At 47.2% G+C, this 19107-nt stretch overlaps 1 protein-coding gene across 2 annotated transcripts in view; it reads left to right on the top strand.

Moving 5' to 3' along the window:
• LOC138265200 (probable cation-transporting ATPase 13A4) overlaps positions 1–18694 on the top strand; it is a 249446-nt gene extending 230752 nt beyond the window's left edge. The window contains exons 28-31 of one of the 2 annotated variants that reach the window (XM_069212745.1): positions 794–1002; positions 7668–7756; positions 10054–10134; positions 14867–18694. In XM_069212745.1, coding sequence (XP_069068846.1) covers positions 794–1002; positions 7668–7756; positions 10054–10134; positions 14867–15088 — 601 coding nt within the window. In that variant the 3' untranslated portion in view covers positions 15089–18694. Of the gene's footprint in view, positions 1–793; positions 1003–1781; positions 1901–7667; positions 7757–10053; positions 10135–14866 lie in introns of those variants that run through there. The other variant, XR_011199310.1, reaches the window with a different exon arrangement.
• The last annotated feature ends 413 nt before the right edge of the window (positions 18695–19107 follow it).

Below are 19107 nucleotides of genomic sequence, written 5' to 3' on the forward strand. Positions count from 1 at the left end.
AGAGAAGAACTGGCCCACTTCAGGACAGCAGAACCTGGGTAGTTAGTGTCTCCCTGCCAGCATTGGTATATGTGCCCCTGGGTACCACAGAAGGGGATCTAACATTGCTAGTATCAAGGGAGTACAAGGATGCATGAACCGCTCATACTTGAAGTAAAGTGAGTGCACATTGACCTATGCATGAAAACACAAACTGTCTTACCTGTCTTCTTCTGTGACTCCTATGTCTTTGCTACATTTTTCATTCTCCAAGTTAGTGTACTGTTGTTTTTTTAGCTAAGCATATTCTTTAAGCTTAGGGTGCCAGTGCTATGCATCACAAACAGGATGTGTGTGTGCTTATCTTTGCATGAGTTGGAACATTAAAGCGAAAGCTATTTGCCTTGTCAATGTCTATTACTTTTTCAGTCAAGCACATCCACCTCAAAAACAAATCCTCCTCTTGCAGGTGAGTCATCAAAGCTGAGATCTAAATCTGGACAGTTCCCATCTTCTCAAAAGCACCCATTTAAAAGTTAATATCTGTACAGTTGCCTATTTGTAAGTTGGATGCCCATTGGAGTTTCGTGCTACTTAGCGATGTTCATTTCAAAGTGTTTTTCCTAGCACTCTTGGTCCTCATTTAGTCCACCAGTTTTACCAAATCTAGTTTTATTCACAATATCCCCTGTCCCTGACTTCTGTCCCTTTCTGGATAAAGTTAGTCATTGCATTGTTTTGTGATGTGCTACAGTAACACCTGGGGTAGTGTAGATCTATGCCAGACACAGTTGTGGTCTTCTTGTGTTCGCAGTGCTTGCCACCCGACGAACATGAGTGATGTTAATACAACCATCGCTAACACAAGTGAGACAAACCTAACCGCAGCAACACCCCCTGAGCATAGTGAGTACCAGAGCTACGAGAACACCACCGTCTGGCTACTGAGCACCATCAACTGTTTGATAGTCGCAATTGTATTCTCAAAAGGCAAACCTTTCCGGAAACATATCTTTACAAACTGTGAGTATCTTCATCCTTGCACGTTTGTTTCCTGCTCTGTACTCATCTGTGTCATGTTTGTTCAAAGTGTGAGCATGTTTATCTGCTCCTGTGTTAGATTCCTGCTGTGTGCTGGTGAGGAGGTCTTGTCTTTACAAATTGAGGGCCTCATTTACAAACATTTTGCGTAGGGCAGCGCTGCAAGCCCTTTAGCTGTGTTGCTCTACGCCAAATCAAAAGGGCAGGAATGTACCATATTTACGCAATACAGTGCATTCCTCTCCTTTCAGCCAGTGCCAGCGCAGAAATTACTGCCAAGCGCATATTAAGGGAGCAAGGTGCAAGGCAGCCTCACTTGCTGGCACAATTGTTTTTCTGTAGGAAGGCAAAACCTTCCTGCACAAAAACGGTCACAGTTTTGTTGACACATTCCCAGGTTTAACGATTGTTGTAAATCTGGGCATGTGTCAAAACCCATTGGTGTTGCGTGGGAAAACCACACAATGACCGTGGAATGCCTCCTTGACATATAGTAAAACAACCCAGCGCTTTGCGCTGCCTTGCCTTACTCCAGATCTATGAAGCCTTGCAAAGCCACGAGGGTGGCCTTGTGTCACCACATAAATACGATTGAGAGTTCTGCGCCACCTGAGCGTCATAAAAAGTGAAGCTTCAGTGGCACAGGCATCTCGTAAATGAGGCCCTAAGTGTATTTCATCTGCTCAAAATGTTGGTTTCTGCTTTGTACTAGTGTGGGTCTCCTGTCTTTACAAACTGTGAGTATGTTCGACTGCTCTCAGGTTTTTTTCCTACTTTGTGCTGGTGTGGGTGCCCTGTCTCCCCAACTGTGTGACTGCTCATCTTATACCACATTTGGATCCTGGTTTGTGCTGCTGTGGATGAAGTGTCTTCACAAACTGTGAGTATGCTCCTGTGTTCGGTTCCTGCTGTGTGCTGGTGTAAGTGAAGTGTCTTTACAAACTCAGTATGTTCACATGTTCAGTCAGCCTTGGCATTTCATCGAAAACATGTGGTTCTGGTCACTATTCTACCTTAGCCTCTAAACAGTAGAATTATTTAATGTATATATAAAGGTTAGACATGTATATTGTCACATGAAGCACCTATTCTTGAGTTATCTTTCACCCCTCATTGATATAGTCTACACCTTTGCTCCCCACTCTTTTCAGATATCAGGTGCTGGGACAGAAAGAACTTCTGCATGGCTCTGCTGAGAGCATCCCTCTATCCTGACCTCAAAGCTTCAGCGGGTGCAGATTTACTAAGCGTTTGTGTTACCGTTGCATCACGGAAGGCGACACACGGCATTGCAAAGGCTTATTTGGGATTTACAAGGCCTGATTTGCATGCCCTTCTGTGGCTTTGTAAAAAATATATAACACAACTCAGTGGCTTGCAATGCATCACGCAACATTTGTTAGTAGCAGGTGTTCAAAGCATAGGCTTTTCCTTGGTTCCACTCCTAGATGACAGGCAATTCCAGATTTCTAAGGTTTGTAAAGCTGGTATTGCGTAAAGTCTTACGCTTAACACAGAGAGGTATAATCTGAAGAAATATGATTTCTCCTTTTTACTACCTCTTTCTTTGCATGATTCATCCTGCATCACATATAGAAAGAGGAAACGTGAGTATTGGGATTTGTTGTGCAGGAAAGGATGTTGAAAGTGGTACATAGGATGGACTGCTGGATGGATCCTCCAAGACAACATGTAGAACGCAGGGCTCCACCAGTGTATTCCTAAGGTCTTCATTGTACACCAAGGGGGTGTTGAGGTTTGTAGGCAGAGGGTGTAGGATGCTGTCCTGGTGCGTGGTGGATACCTATGGTTATTACACCTTATTCCAGGTATCCGTAATTAGTGTAGTTTAGTCAGTGTAGAGCCAGGCTCTCTGGAGGTAGCTGTGGATGAGCAGCCAAGGTTTATCTAGGAGACATGCAAAGCTTATGCAATACCACTGTAGTCACACTTAGTACTTACACACATGAAAGAAACACTCTGTGTTACAAAAATAAAGGTACTTTATTCTGATGACACAAATACCAAAAATACCATAGAGGCTGTACTCCTTTAGGAGGTAAGTAATACATAAATTATATACACTAGTATGCAGAAATAGGCATAAAAACAGTTAGAAAACAGTTCAATTAGTGAAAATCACATGTTAGAAATGGGCCTGGGGGAGCACAAACCATGTACTAAAAAAAAAAGAATGTGAAAGTCGGTCCCCCACCTAGGTAAGTGTAGTGTGTAGAGGGGAACTGGGGGCACTAGGAAAGCCCAAAGATAAGTACCACTACCCACCCCAGCCACAAGGAAAGCAGGAGTAAATCACTGTAAATTCCTGTGATCACACACAGAGAAGAGAAGAATTATGCACAGCTCAGAAGAGACTGCAAGACACCAACAGTGGATTACTGGAAAGAGGACCTGTGTAAGAAGGGGACCAAGTCCAAGAAACACAGCAGAGTCCAGGAAGGGCAGGAGCCCCTACCCACCAGACTGGAGGAACAAGAAGTGAGTGACTGTGAAGAAGGAGAGTCATCACTGCACCCAAGAAGAAAAGTCACTGGAGGATGCAAGTGATGTCCCACACCAGAAGGAGGATCGGAGTCAGGTTTGCGTCTTTGGGTTCCACCAACAAGCCTTGGCACACGCAAAACTTGCGGTTAGCAGAAAGTGGAGCTGCTGGGGAGCAGGAAGGACTAGGTAGATCCTACCCAGGAGAGGGAGTCAGAGGGGCTATCAGTGACACACAGAGCCCACAGAAGCCCAGGCAGCAACCACAGGAGTCCCACAGATGGGGACAGGAAAGTCGCAGAAGAGGCCCATGCAGCACTAAGACAAAGACTCCCATGCCTCCAGAAAACCACTCAGGGAGCTGGGCGTCGCAGGAAGGAGTGCTGGAGCTTCAAGCTGCCTGAAGATTTTGTGGAAAGGATGCCAACAAGCCTTGGCAGCTGCAAAGGACGCGGTGCACGGGGTTACTGTCCTGCGTGGGAAGGCCAGGGCTTACCTCCTCCCAAGTTGGACAGCTGGAAGAGAGGACCGTTGGGTCCACTTCAGTCCACCACCTGTGATACAGGATCCAGGCAGCTCAGCAGGAGAGGGAATCCATGCAGCCGGTCGTCGACGCTGTTGGTGCCTGCAGAAGCAGGGAAGTGACTCCTTCACCTCAAGGGAGATTACTTATTCTTCTGATGCAGACTGAAGACAGGCTGTCCTAAGAGGATGCATGACCGGGGAAATGTTGCAGTTTCTGGAAGGAGCCAAAGATACAATGTTGCAGAAGGCGTCTTGCTTCTTTGTTGCAGCTTGTAGGGTCCTGAAGAGTCCTGACGAAGTTTCTTCAGTCAGAAGTCGAAGAGGAGGTTGCAGAGGATTCATGCAGGCGTCTTGCAAACCGAATCTGAAGAACCACCCAGGAGGGAGACCCTAAATAGCCCTGAAGGGGGGATTGGTCATTTAGCTGGGTGACCACCTATCATGAAGGGGCTCTGACGTCACTTGCTGGCAATAGCCACTCAGATGCTCCCAGAGTTCACTGCCAACCTTGAATCCAAGATGGCAAAATCCAGGGACCCTCTGGAGGAGCTCTGAGCACCACCTCTGGGGTAGTGATGGACAGGGGAGTGGTCACTCCACTTTCCTTTGTCCAGTTTCATGCCAGAGCATGGACTGGGGTCCCTGAACCGGTGCAGACTGGTTTATGCCAGGAGGGCACCAAATGTGCCCTTCAAAGCATTGCCAGTGGCTTGGGGATGCTACCCCCCCTGAGCTGGTAACCCCTATGGGCTTGAGTTTCTCAAGCAACAGGAGGGCAGAAACCTGTCTGGGGGGTGGCAGCAGCTTGGGTTGCCTGGAAACCCTTAGAAGGCTGTAACAGCAATACTGGGGGTCCTCTAAGGAGCCCCCAGAATGCATAAAATCATACAACCAATGCTTGCAAAAGAATTGGGGTATTATTCCAACATGTTTGGACCAAACATGCCTATGTCCGGAGTTACCATTATGTAGCTTGACATAGGTATTGACCTATGTCCAGTACAGGCGCAAAATGGCATCCCCTCACTAACAAAGTCCGGGAAAATGGGCCTGGAGTTCGTGGGGCAAATCTGCTAGTGCAGTGATACCCTCACACACAGGTATTTGCACCCTATCCTCTGGGCTGGAAGGCCTGCCATAGGGGTGACGTATAAGTGACCTGGTGGAGGGAAAAGTGGCAGGGAAAGGGTGCTGGCACCTTTTCACGCAGGCTGCAATGGCAGTCTTGCAGAACCCTTTGCTTTGGCTTTCTGTGGGTAGCAAAATATATGCTGCAGCCCATAGGGATCCCCTGGAACCCCAATGCTCTGGGTACCTAGGTACCATATACTAGGGACTTATAATGGGGCACCAGTGTGGCAATTGTGGGTGAAATACAGAGTTTTGGGAACGAGAGCATAATCACTGGGGTCCTGGTTAGCAGGATCCCAGTGAACACAGTTAAACACACTGACATCAGGCAGAAAAAGGGGGTAACCATGCCAAGACAGAGAGTACATTCCTCCAGAAGGCCCTCATTGAAATGTAGGGAAAACCCTGTCTTTTTCTGCCCCGTTGTGTCCAAGAAGTGCCACCACTAACAAGTTCACCGGAAATTAGGTGGGACAGCCTCTTTCTCCTTTGTGCCTTTGGTTTGGGTCTCTCCTGAAGAAGACTTCTAGCTCCTCCTACTTTCCTACTAAAACCTAAAGAAAAATGGCATGGCTGGACCAGTCTGAGAGAATCAATGTAACAACTGCTTGAGAGAGGTCCTAGGCTTGATCCTTTGGAATATACAGACTCGGTCTGCAAACATAGAAAGGAATTTTACAAGACTCCACCAGCCAGTGTGCCAAGGATTCTCCACCCCACAGTGCGGAATCCCACATCAGTGTAGACTGGGGAACTGTTATGTGCTCCAGGGATAAGGATGCTTACTGCCAACTGCCCTGTGACAGCTCCAGGAACCTCGAAGTACTTGGGTGGGCCTTGAGTGGGGAAGCTAACTGTCTTCCGAAGAGAAGCCCCGACACAAGGAAGGTCTGAGGAGCTGAGACTAGAAGAACTGAAAGCTAGTTCCTGCACGGCCATGTAAGGATCTGTACTCCCCAGGTTATGTGGTGACGTTATGGGGCACTGGTATCCCTGCTCCATCCTCAGGAAACCAGAGCGTCTGATACGAAAAAGCATTTACACTGCAGTTGTTTTCTGCTGCCTCACAGCACCTGGGACCACTTCTCTCTGGGAACACTGCAAGAGCAGTCTGCAGTCACAACAGAAAGAAAAAAGTGTGGTGAACAGTGGTCACTTCGGCCTTTCTTGGATCTCCCACAATGAACTGGAGTGGGCCCAATCCTTTGTTTGAGTGGGGACGGGGGTACTGGGCCAGAGGTATGTTCCTAGTGGAGATTCATCTGACCACAGTTGGATCCAGCGGAGTGTGGCCTCTTTGTTCATATTGCTTCCCCCTTTAACTGAAGGTGTCCTAGGCGGTAGCTTCTCGATGGGCCATCTAGGTGATACACCACCTGAAGGAGCGCTGTCCCTGGCCCCGACCAGCAGAAACAGAATCAGAGACAACAAACTAGGAACAGTGCAAAGAAGGGACACTGTGGGAGAGACTCGCTGTCCTCCAGTCAGTTGCCATAATTTCCTGAGGGGTGGACACAGTACCCAACCAGGAACAGCCATTCTGCATGTACAAATGTAAGTCAGCATGTGGTATTTGCAGAGCAAGAACTCCGGGAAAAGCAGTGGAGGGCTCTAGTGGGTCAATGGTAAAGTTACTCAACACAGTCCTCTTCCTATGCGAGTGCATGTTTTGGGATTTACTTTCATGGCAGCAGTTTAAATATCAGTAGTTTAACTGTCTCTGCCTCTTATCAAAAGTCATCTTACCTATGGTATAGTCCAACATTGCTCTCAAATGTTGAGTGTAGGTGTAAATTACGTTTTCTCTCATGTGAATGTACTGGCTAAGCAATGATGTATTAACTACTATGAAATATTTGCAGAGTTGTGAGTCTTTATCCACAAGCCACATTCTTAGTAAGCCGTGGACTTCTCAACCTACTACTCTGGGGGTCAGGTGCTACAGGGGTGCACTTGGTGCTAAGTTTTGGGTTCAACAGTAGGATAAGGCCATGGGACACCAACACACAAAGCTCTGAGCTGTGTAACTTCTGTCTACCACTGAGCCCTGTGCATAGTATAATAACTATAGAATTCTACTATAACATGGGGGTGTCACAGCTGCAACTAGATCCCTCCTCACACAGTTGCTCCCAGTGAAGGCCCTGGGGCTTGAGGATGTCTCGCCCTGTTTAGCACTAGAGTTTCTGGTTGTAAGGCAGACCCTGAAGCCCATGGTTCATGGACAAGACTACAACCCTTGCACAATCGTCCCTTCTTGTGATGTGTGTAAAGCACAATTGCCGGCCTCCTGAGTGTAGTGAATGCACATGTCCTAGTATAATCTTTATTGCCTGACATTCAAGAATGTATTATCAGGCAGAGATGTTTTAAAGTTATGCTTTACCTCCTTTGGCATATCTAGTCACATTTTCTAAATTCACTGCTCCTTTGCTAATGGTGGGTTTGGGGTGAAACAGCCCTGCTCATGACTGTCTTTTCTCTTCCAGATATATATGTAATCGCCTTGGCAGTGCAGCTCGCTGTTTGCATTTTCTTCGTATTTGCAGATATTGAAAACCTGTACGTCTCCCTGGATGTAAGTATCCTGCTGTGTGACAGGCTTTGCAGTGATAGGTATCAAGCCAGGTGGAATCAGGGAAAGATTCTGTTACCATTACCAGAGCACTGAGATCTCCTCTCTCATCCGAGCACTGGGATATCCTCTCTCATCCAAGCACTGGGATGTCCTCTCTCATCCAGGCACTGGAATATCCTCTCTCTTCGGAGCACTGGGATATGCTCTCTCATCAGACTCCTCTCATCAGAGCACTGAGGTCTACTGTGTCATCAGAGCACTGGGATCTCCTCATCAGATCACTGAAGACTCCTCTCCCATCGGAGAACTGGGATCACCTCTGGCATCAGCACACTGAGATCTCCTTTCTCATCAGCACACTGAGATCTCCTTTCTCATCAGAACAATGAGATCTCCTCTCATCAGATTACTGGGATCTCCTCTCACCGGAGCACTGAGATCTCTACTTTCATTGGAGCACTGAGATCTCATCTCTCATTTTAGCACTGGGATCTCATCTCTCATCAGACTCCTCTCTCATCAGATCACTGAGATAGCCTCTCTCATCAGATCACAGAGATTGCCTCTCTCATCAGAGCACTGGGATCTCCTCTCTCATTGGATGACTGGGATCTTCTCTCTCATTAGGAGACTGGGATCACCTCTCATATCAGACTTCTCTCACATCAGAGCACTGGTATCTTCCTTCACATCAGAGCACTGCTATCTCCCCTCTCATCAGAGCACTGGTATCTCTCCTCATCAGGGTGATGGTTCCTCTTCTCTCTTTAGAGCACTGGAATCATGCTAGAAATTGGGTCTCTAGAGGTCAGTGGGTTGCACCCTGCTCAAGTAAGGACCCTCACTATAGTCAGGGTAAGGGAGTAACACAGCTAATATAACCCCTGCTCACCCCCAGGGCAGCTTGGCTCAAGCTGTTGGGCTTATCTCAGAGGCATTGTGTAAAGTATTTGTACACATAAACACACACACACTAACAGAGTGAAAAACCACAAGCGTACTCCACACACGTTTATAAACAAACAGCCAATATTTATCTGAGTAAAACAAGACTAAAACAACACAAATCCAACATGCACAAGTAAAAATACACATTTTCAAAGATTAAATGTAGGATAGTGCTTAGAAACACAATAGCTCCAACTTTGGCTATCCCAATGGCTTGAAGGAGTTGCATCAACAGTCCAGCACCACCCACAAGGGAGTGGGGCAGGTCATGGAGTTGTGTAGCCTCCGGTTAAAGTACCTTGGAAATTGATGAGAAAACAAAGATGTTGCAAGGAGTCGGGGAGGTGAAGCATTGCTGGAGCCGGTGCAGCGTTAGTTCCTTACTACCACGAGGCAGATGAGGCGTCGGTTTCTTACTGCTAGGCAGGGGAAGTGAGGTGTTTGTTCCTTATGGTTGCAGAGGAGGTGATGCTGCATTGGTTCCTTATGACAAGGTGGGGTTGATGAATCCAGCAGGTGAAGACGCAAGGCATCAATTTCGAAGTTTCATTTTCACACTACACGGCCACAGGTCCTCTAGTCAGGGGTCGGGTGCCACTGATGTCGTGACACAGCACTCTGGACTCATTGTGTGGTGGGACCTTTCATTCAAAAGCAAATACCCTCAGTTGGATGTCGGCTGCAGAGAACAGAAGTCATCACAACTCTGCATCCTCTGGTTCCACTGTGAGTTATGAGGCCCCATGATGGAAGCTGTGTCCAAACCTCTTTATCGCCTCTGCTCCTCATCGTCCGTGGTTAATACTCCAGATACTGAGGTGGGATTTAAATTTGTTCTGATCCAGGGCAGGTTTGATAATAATGCAGAATATAAGAGTTAGAATCAGTGGAGCCTTCCACAGGCTAATTTTTGACTCATGGCATGGTGTCAAGAGCCTTATATTGAGGGTGAGGCAGGTCAGCTGTGACCCTTCCCCCTTTGGATTCCTCTGTCCAGCGACAAAGCCAATGGGTCAGGCGCCTGTTCTTGAGCGGGGTACACAAAGCAGCAAAACTTGGCTCACTACGTTTGTAGTTCAGAATGTAAACTCACTACACTTATTCAGAATTGCCTTCTTTCACAGAGCCCAGGTTGCTTGCACGACTCGTTACGTACTCGACTCTGACATATTCACGCAGCTCACATCTAAATGTTGAACATACAATAAATGTACAGAACATTTCCAATTTTTATCAGAAGCACTGATAACCTTGTTGTGCCCTGAAAGTGACACCTGATACATGCTATTCTATTGAAAGACTGTGCTGTTGATACAGATTATATTGACGGAAGCATTTTGTACCCACAGCTCGTCTGCTCTCCCCTCCTGTGGAGGGGGTACATCATCGTCATGCTGCTGGTTGTCTTTGTAGTATCGCTTATTGTGGAGGTGAGTGCATGTCTCGAGCTCTGTGTCCTTCTGGTCTTCCTGCTGAACATTGTGAGTGTTTAGTAAATACTCCTCATTCTCTGCTACCATCATTATGTTTGTGTTTGTATGCATGTGGATGTGTGTGTACGTCTGTGCCTGTGAGTGTGTATTCGGGGTGTGCGTGTTCGAGGTGTGCATGTTTGGGGTCTATTTGTTTCTCATCTTGTGCTTGCTGTGTGTCTTTGTGTTTGGGGTGTGTGTTAGCGAGTGTGTGTTTAGTTTGTGTGTGTATAAGTGTCTCTGTATGTGCATGTGCGTGTCCCTATGTGTGTTAGGGGTGTGTGTTGGTGTGTGTGTGTCTGTGTGTGTTTTTAGGGTTGGTGGCCCGGTATGTGTGCGTTTATCAGTGTGTCTGTTTGTGGGTGTGTGTGTCCCTGTGTTTGTGTGTATTTGATCTGTGTGTTTGTGGTGTGTGTGTTTGGGGTCTATTTGTGTGTCTTTTTGTGTGCTTAGGGTATGTCTGTGGGTTTGTTTTTGGGGTGTGTTTGGGCCAGTGTGTGCTTAGTTTGTGCATGTATGTCTGTATGTGGGTGTGCGTGTTCAGGATGTGTGTACGTTTTTGGGGTGTGTGTGACCTGTGTGTGTGTATAAGTGTGTCTATATGTGGGTGTATGTGTCACTGTGTGTGTTTGGGGTGTGTGTGGCCCGGGGTGTGTGTGTGTGGGTGTGCATGTGTCTGAGTTTGTCTTCTGCCTATCTAGGTACATGGTCAGTTATGGTTTACTGCTATAGTTGAGTGGAAGAGAACATATTTGATGAGTTGGGTAGGTTTGTATAGTACTCATCAGACTCCGGGAGAGTAAAACAGACCAGAGTAGTTGGGATGACACTGAGGAGGTCCACTACAAAGTGAAGTGCAGTGAGGGTGTTTCAACCATGTATATGACTTAAGGACTACATTGATGATGCATACGACTTCAGGATTATACTGATGATGTATGTGATTTAAGGGTTACACTGATGATGTATAAGACTTGAGGATTATACCATTGATATGTGTGATTTAAGGGACCACACTGATGATGTGTATCACTTAAGGTATCTCACTGATGATGTGTATCGCTTAAGGGTTACACTGATGATGAACACCATCAGTGGGATCCCTTAAGTGATGCACATCACTTAAGGGATCCCACTGACGATGTGCATCACGTAAGGGATCCCAGTGATGATGTGTGTCCCTTAAGGGTTATACTTATGATGCATATCCCTTAAGGCTTACACTGATGATGTGTATCACTTAAGGGATCCTACTGACGATGTGTATCACTTAAGTGTTATACTGATGATGTGTAGGACTTAAGGGATCCCACTGATGATGTGCATCACTTGAGGGATCCCACTGATGATGTGTATCACTTAAGGGTTACACTGATAATGTGTATCACTTAAGGGGATCCCACTGATGATGTGCATCACTTGAGGGATCACACTGATGATGTGTATCGCTTAAGGGTTACACTGATGATGTGCATCACTTAATGGATCCCACTGAAGATGTGTATCACTTCAGGGTTACACTGATGATGTGCATCACTCAAGGGATCTCACTGATGATGTGTATCACTTAAGGGATCCCACTGATGATGTGTATCACTTAAGGGATCCCACTGATGATGTGTATCACTTAAGGGATCCCACTGATGATGTGTATCACTTAAGGGATCCCACTGATGATGTGTATCACTTAAGGGATCTCACTGATGATGTGTCTCACTTGAGGGATCCCCCTGATGTGTCTCACTTGAGGGATCCCACTGATGTTGTGTAGCACTTGAGGGATCCTACTGATGATGTGTATCACTTGAGGGATCCCACTGTGTATCACTTGAGGGATCCCACTGATGATGTGCATCACTTGAGGGATCCCACTGATTATGTGTATCACTTAAGGGATCCCACTGATGATGTGTGTCACTTCAGGGATCTCACTGATGATGTGTATCACTTAAGGGATCCCACTGATGTGTATCACTTAAGGGATCCCACTGATGATGTGCATCACTTAAGGGATCTCACTGATGATGTGCATCACTTGAGGGATCCCACTGATGTGCATCACTTAAGGGATCCCACTGATGATGCGTGTCACTTCAGGGATCCCACTGATTATGTGTATCACTTAAGGGATCCCACTGATGATGTGTGTCACTTAAGGGATCCCACTGATGATGTGTGTCACTTCAGGGATCTCACTGATGATGTGTATCACTTAAGGGATCCCACTGATGTGTATCACTTAAGGGATCCCACTGATGATGTGCATCACTTAAGGGATCTCACTGATGATGTGCATCACTTGAGGGATCCCACTGATGTGCATCACTTGAGGGATCCCACTGATGTGCATCACTTGAGGGATCCCACTGATGATGTGTAGCACTTGAGGGATCCCACTGTGTATCACTTGAGGGATCCCACTGATGTGCATCACTTGAGGGATCCCACTGATTATGTGTATCACTTAAGGGATCCCACTGATTATGTGTGTCACTTAAGGGATCCCACTGATGATGTGTATCACTTAAGGGATCCCACTGATTATGTGTATCACTTAAGGGATCCCACTGATGATGTGGGTCACTTCAGGGATCTCACTGATGATGTGTATCACTTAAGGGATCCCACTGATGTGTATCACTTAAGGGATCCCACTGATGATGTGCATCACTTAAGGGATCTCACTGATGATGTGCATCACTTGAGGGATCCCACTGATGTGCATCACTTGAGGGATCCCACTGATGTGCATCACTTGAGGGATCCCACTGATGTGTAGCACTTGAGGGATCCCACTGTGTATCACTTGAAGGATCCCACTGATGTGCATCACTTGAGGGATCCCACTGATTATGTGTGTCACTTAAGGGATCCCACTGATTATGTGTGTCACTTAAGGGATCCCACTGATGATGTGTGTCACTTAAGGGATCCCACTGATGATGTGTGTCACTTCGGGGATCTCACTGATGATGTGTATCACTTAAGGGATCCCACTGATGTGTATCACTTAAGGGATCCCACTGATGATGTGCATCACTTAAGGGATCTCACTGATGATGTGCATCACTTGAGGGATCCCACTGATGTGCATCACTTGAGGGATCCCACTGATGTGCATCACTTGGGGGATCCCACTGATGATGTGCATCACTTGAGGGATCCCACTGATGATGTGCATCACTTGAGGGATCCCACTGATGATGTGCATCACTTGAGGGATCCCACTGATGATGTGCATCACTTGAGGGATCCCACTGATGATGTGCATCACTTGAGGGATCCCACTGATGTGCATCACTTGAGGGATCCCACTGATGTGCATCACTTGAGGGATCCCACTGATGATGTGCATCACTTGAGGGATCTCACTGATGATGTGCATCACTTAAGGGAGCCCCTGATGATGTATACAGGGCTCGGATTGGAAAGCAGCAGGAAAGAGGCGGTCTGGGTTGTGACTGCTCATACAGACGTGGGCCAGTGACCATGCAGGAGGGAGATGGAGTTATCAGCAGTTGTGTTTAGGTTCCAGTAAAGCAGGAGAACATGAGGTGAGGATAGTTGTTCGCTGCATTGCAAGAGCTGGGAGCTGAAACTGAGGCAAGATGTTAAAACATGTTGTGGAGGGTGGGGGGAGCAGACATGTCTAGAACTCAGGTTTGCAGCTGATTGAAATGATGAAACCAGATTTGGAGATGGTACAACGTGAATGGGAGAGAGCAGAGTGTTTTGGGGGCACGACCCCTACTCCCAAGCAGGCTGCGGCTTGGTGCAAAGATCTGGTGGCCATTAACAAGGCAGAGAAAGAGATGAACAGGGACCTTTCAGGTTTTTGCAAGTCTAGAAAGAAAGATGAGGTTAGGCCCATCAGAACATCTTTATTTCTACTGTTAAACCTTTCAGTGCTTTGGAGTCCATTTACCACTTTGGTGCACTAGGATGCATCTTGTGAGGTAAATGGAACTTCTCAAGGGATGGGGGAAGAAGAGGTTCGCAGAGGGGGAAGAAAGTTCATCCCTGGGGACTGTTTTCTGGTGGCGGAGGGAGGGGTTGAAACTAGACAGAGAGACCACAGTGAAGATCAGATCTTCAAGATCAGGAATCAAGGGTAGAGCCTGTTTGAAATAGAGGCTTAACCAGCAGTCCCAGTGCAGGGCAGCTGAGCACAGATGCTGGCGGTGTTTCAAAACTGAGGAGTTTGCAGCAGATACCAGTAAAATTAAGGAATGGGATTGTTGAGTTAACTGAAGGTGAAGTGTTGAGAGGAGGGATTCAGAAAGGTGTAGTTCAGGGAGAGGGAAGAGTTGGCTGTTTGTGAGGATGCTGGTGGAATCATTTAGATTGAGTGGCCAAAGCTGACGGATGCCTATAATGCCTGTGAGCTCTACTTGCTTTCCATTAATGCAGACTTTGACACTTTATAAGTGAGTGATGGTGTTTCCTGCTCCTCCAGCTGCCTGACATCACGTAGGAAGAAACCCACTCCTCACAGTCAGCAAGTCTGAGTGGTCCTTGTAGAGACAATCAATAAAATGACCATAGCTTTTTAAGATGTTAGTCCTGGTCTACAGTCCAGCAGATAGCTGAGTTCCGTCAGCTCTGGTTCTCCATCCAGTTTGTTCTAATTATGCTAATTTGTGGTAGGTTGCAAGGCACCTCACATGGTCTGTATGTTTCTCTGCTACAGGAAGTGATTATTGAGAACAGGGCCCTTTGGATAATGCTGAAGAACTGTGTTGGGTTCCAGTCGAAGAGTCAGTACAAGAAGCTGCGGCGTCTACTGGAGAAGGACCCGGAGTGGCCTCCACGGGACAAGACTGACTTTGCGTTTGCGGGCACAGTGTACATTGATGGACACAAAGAGGTCTACCTCAACCCAGGGTACGAGCAGACAGAGGAGTGCAAATGACAGGAGGTTGTGGTTGTCCACGACTCACCACATAGACTTGGAGGACAACACGGCCCCACCTCATGGTGCCTCTTCCAATGGGACATTCAATTTTATCCCACCTCAGAGACTCCTGCTGGGATTGTCCAGCTGTATCTGACAGATATACACAGAAGAACAATGGGACCCTCAAGGAGGTGACAGTACCTCCCTTCCACCAAGTACCTCTTCTGAAACTTCCACTGCCGTTCATAGCTCACACTGCTGTTGTTGATCAAGTCCTCCAGGTTACGAAGTACAAGTCTGTGTGATGCTAAAGGGGAGCAACATGTGTGGGATCTCGAATGAGGAGGGAAGGTAGCATGACCACAGGAAGAGGGATGGGATCCCATTTCCGATCTGAGCCATCATTTTTTCAATTCTCACCCTTGAATGCAAGCCTCAGTCTAGTGGCTGTTGGTGTCTTGTCTGGAAATCCCTTAACACAGTGATGCATGCAGTTGAGAAGAGTGGGAGCACCACAGGCCAGTGACTGCCAGACCTGGAGGCGGTGGGAGGGCAGTGAAGGCTAGACCCTACACTGATCTGTACGCAGCGGGTGATTATCATTGTCTGTTATTGCACAGACCAAGAGTCAGTAGGAAGGCAGTGAAGTCCTAGATCTAGAGCGGATGGAAGAGAAGATGAGACTGGGCACTGCAAGGAGATGGTAGTAGGACAGTGGAAGACATTACTGCCCACATGAGGGGCAAAGGGAGACCAGTGAAGGCCATCACTACCTAAGGAGCAGTAGGAGGCCTATGCAGGCCGACTGCACATGTGAGGAGGCAGTGGTCACCAGCACCCGCCCTCACAGCATGGAACTGGACACAGTCAGAGGAGCTGTTAATGCCCTATTTGGGCAGTGGTAAATCAGTGCAGGCCACCACTGCCCAGATATGGGACCGTGGTAAATCAGTGCATACCAACTGTGCCCAGCTCCGGGGCAATGGTAAATCAGTGTAGACCATCTCTGTACCGATGTGGGGCAGGTGAAGACCAGTGCAGACCATCACTGCACAGATGTGGTGCACTGGAAGACCGATGCATGCCATACCTGTACAGGCCTGGGGCAGTGTATACCAGTGCTGGCCTTCACTGTACAGATATGAGGCACTGGAAGACCAGTGCAGGCCATCCCTGTACAGATGTGGGGCAGTGGAGACTAGTGCAGACCTTCACTGTACAGATGTGGGTTAGTGGAAGACTACTGCAGGTCTTCACTGTACAGATGTGGGGTAGTGGAAGATCAGTGCAAGCCTTCACTGTACAGATGTGGGGTAGTGGAAGACCAGTGCAAGCCTTCACTGTACAGATGTGAGGCACTGGAATACCAGTGCAGGCCATCACTGCACAGATGTGGGGCAGTGGAGACTAGTGCAGGTATTCACTGTACAGATGTGGGGTAGTGGAAGACTAGTGCAGGTCTTCACTGTACAGATGTGGGGTAGTGGAAGATCAGTGCAAGCCTTCACTGTACAGATGTGGGCCAGTGGCAGACCAGTTCAGGCCATCACTGTACAGACATGAGGCAATGGAGGACCAGTGCAGGCCTTCACTATACAGACGTGGGGCAGTGGAAGACCTGTGTAGGCCATCCCTGTACAAACCTGGGGCGGTGGGAGACCAGTGCAGGCCTTCACTGTACAGATGTGGGGCAGTGGAGGGCCACTGCAGGCCTTCACTGTACAGATGTGGGCCAGTGGAAGATCAGTGTATGCCATCCCTGTGCATATGTGAAGCAATGTAGGACCAGTGCAGGCCTCCACAGTACAGTCATGGGGCAGTGGAAGACCAGTGCAGGCCTTCACTGTACAGATGTGGGCCAGTAAAACACCAGCAGAGATCACACTGAATGGTTGTTGGGCAGATACCAGGACATTAAGGTGCCAATCGACCCAGCTACTGCACCATCACTCCTCACCTTGTCCTTTTGTCACTGCCCAACTTGTGGTCACACTTCTGTGCGAACTGCTCCCTAATGCCAGTGGAAGACAAGCCATTGTACAGTGACCTGAGCGAATGTTTGCTCTCAAGAACTGTTTGTTTCAATTGACTTTCCTTGTGAACTTGAAGGGTTTGTTAAAGAAATGATTTTGCTGCTTTTTGCCCACTTTAAACCCAACAGTGTGTGGTGGTGCTTATCCAACTCTGTGCACGACATGCGGTGCCTCTGTGCTCTGCCTCAGTGCAGACCAGTCTGCTGTCCACGTCTTTCCCTTTTCCCTCTATTGTTTACCTGTGTTAGAGCAGCACCACATCATGAACAGTTGTGCAGGCTCAGGGTAAGCGTCCTTTTATGCTTTCTCCGAGTGAGTGCAAGAGCTGCAGACAGCACAGCTCGGAACAGAGATCCAAACACTGCTCACTGTTACCCAATCTTTGCCCATATCATGATCCCTTTCTGAGAGCTGCCAGTTGCAGAAGAGTTCCATAAGTGCTATTTACAGCACAGAGTAACTCAGTAAATCCTCAAGTAATTCCATGAACTGCAGACAGCACTGCTCGAAACAGAGATGCAAATACAGCTCACTGTTACCCGACCTGTGCCCATATGACCTCATTGTGAACACTGCCCAGATGCAGAAAGGTTTCATAAGTGTGGTCTCTACAGCACAGAGTAACTCAGTAAATCCTCAAGTAAGTGCACGAACTGGAGACAGCACAGCTCGGAACAGAGATCCAACCACTGCTCACTGTTACCCGACCTTTGCCCATATCATGACCCCTTTCTGAGAGCTGGCCAGATGCAGAAAGGTTCCATACGTGCTGTCTACAGCACAGAGTAACTCAGTAAATCCTCAAGTAAGTGCATGAACTGCAGACAACACAGCTCGGAACAGAGATACTACCACTGCTCACTGTTACCCGACCTTTGCCCATCTCATGACCCCTTTCTGAGAGCTGCCCAGATGCAGAAAGGTTCCTTCAGTGCTTTCTACGGCACAGAGTAACTCAGGATATCTGCGAGTGAGTGCATGAGCTGTAGGCAATATAAATAGAAAACACAGAGCCCTACCTGTTTCTCACGTTTTTGAGTGTACTATCTGCACTTCCTACAAAAAATCCTATATTTTCTGGGACATTACATGCTCTTAAGCTATCACAATTTTGGCCAAAAAAAATGCCTTCACCCTTTTTTTGCGTTGACAAAGTGATTCCAAGATGATCATCGCAGGCCAATCTGCAGTCTTCAGTTTATGCATTAATTCGTAGAACTAACACAAATAAACTTCATGTAAATGTATGTCATTTAGAATTTGTATGTTTTTAAATTCATGTTACTGTGTTTGTTACCTGCACCCCTGTGCTCTGATGTATTTTAAAACCTTTTAAAATGTAAACTGTATCTTCCTGATATATTGAAAAGTGTTTGATCGACCCTCGACTTCCACATATGGAAGAGGAAAAACCTACAGAGGCAAGAGTGGCTGAGTGAGCTATGAGGTAATGATGCTGCCAGTGACGTCATTACCCTCTGATATGTTCTGATGTTTTATGCCACTGTTTAAAAAATGTAAAGTGTTCTAGGTTTTAAAATTTGACCTCAATATGATTTATATTGTCTAAATAAATGTGATTCCATAATTCTTGCTTCTTCCCATGTGGTCTTCCCTACATATTCTGTGTTTTACTGATGGAATTCTGCTTGAAGGAAATGTTCCAAATATTTCTACACACTGTGCAACAATCCCACTCAGCAAGAAAGAAAGGAAAGCGAGGTAGAGTGAGACTAGAAAGAGGGGAAGAATTTGAGCAAAGAGGACAAAGGTGGAAAAGTAGAGAAACTGAAGAGGAGAAGCAAATGGAAACAAAGAGTGAAAGCACTGGGTGGGGATCCTGTCTAGTCGGTATCACGTCAGTTTCCAGTGGACACCCCTGATGCTTAGGTTGGCTCCCCAAGCATCTGTAAACAGAATCTGTAGGGTGACACCTGCCCTTGTAGGAATCCGTCCCTCTGATCTCACTCAGGTCATCTGGCCATCACTTAACTGTAGGAG

The sequence above is a fragment of the Pleurodeles waltl genome, chromosome 11 (assembly GCF_031143425.1).
Source record: "Pleurodeles waltl isolate 20211129_DDA chromosome 11, aPleWal1.hap1.20221129, whole genome shotgun sequence".
NCBI lineage: Eukaryota > Metazoa > Chordata > Amphibia > Caudata > Salamandridae > Pleurodeles > Pleurodeles waltl.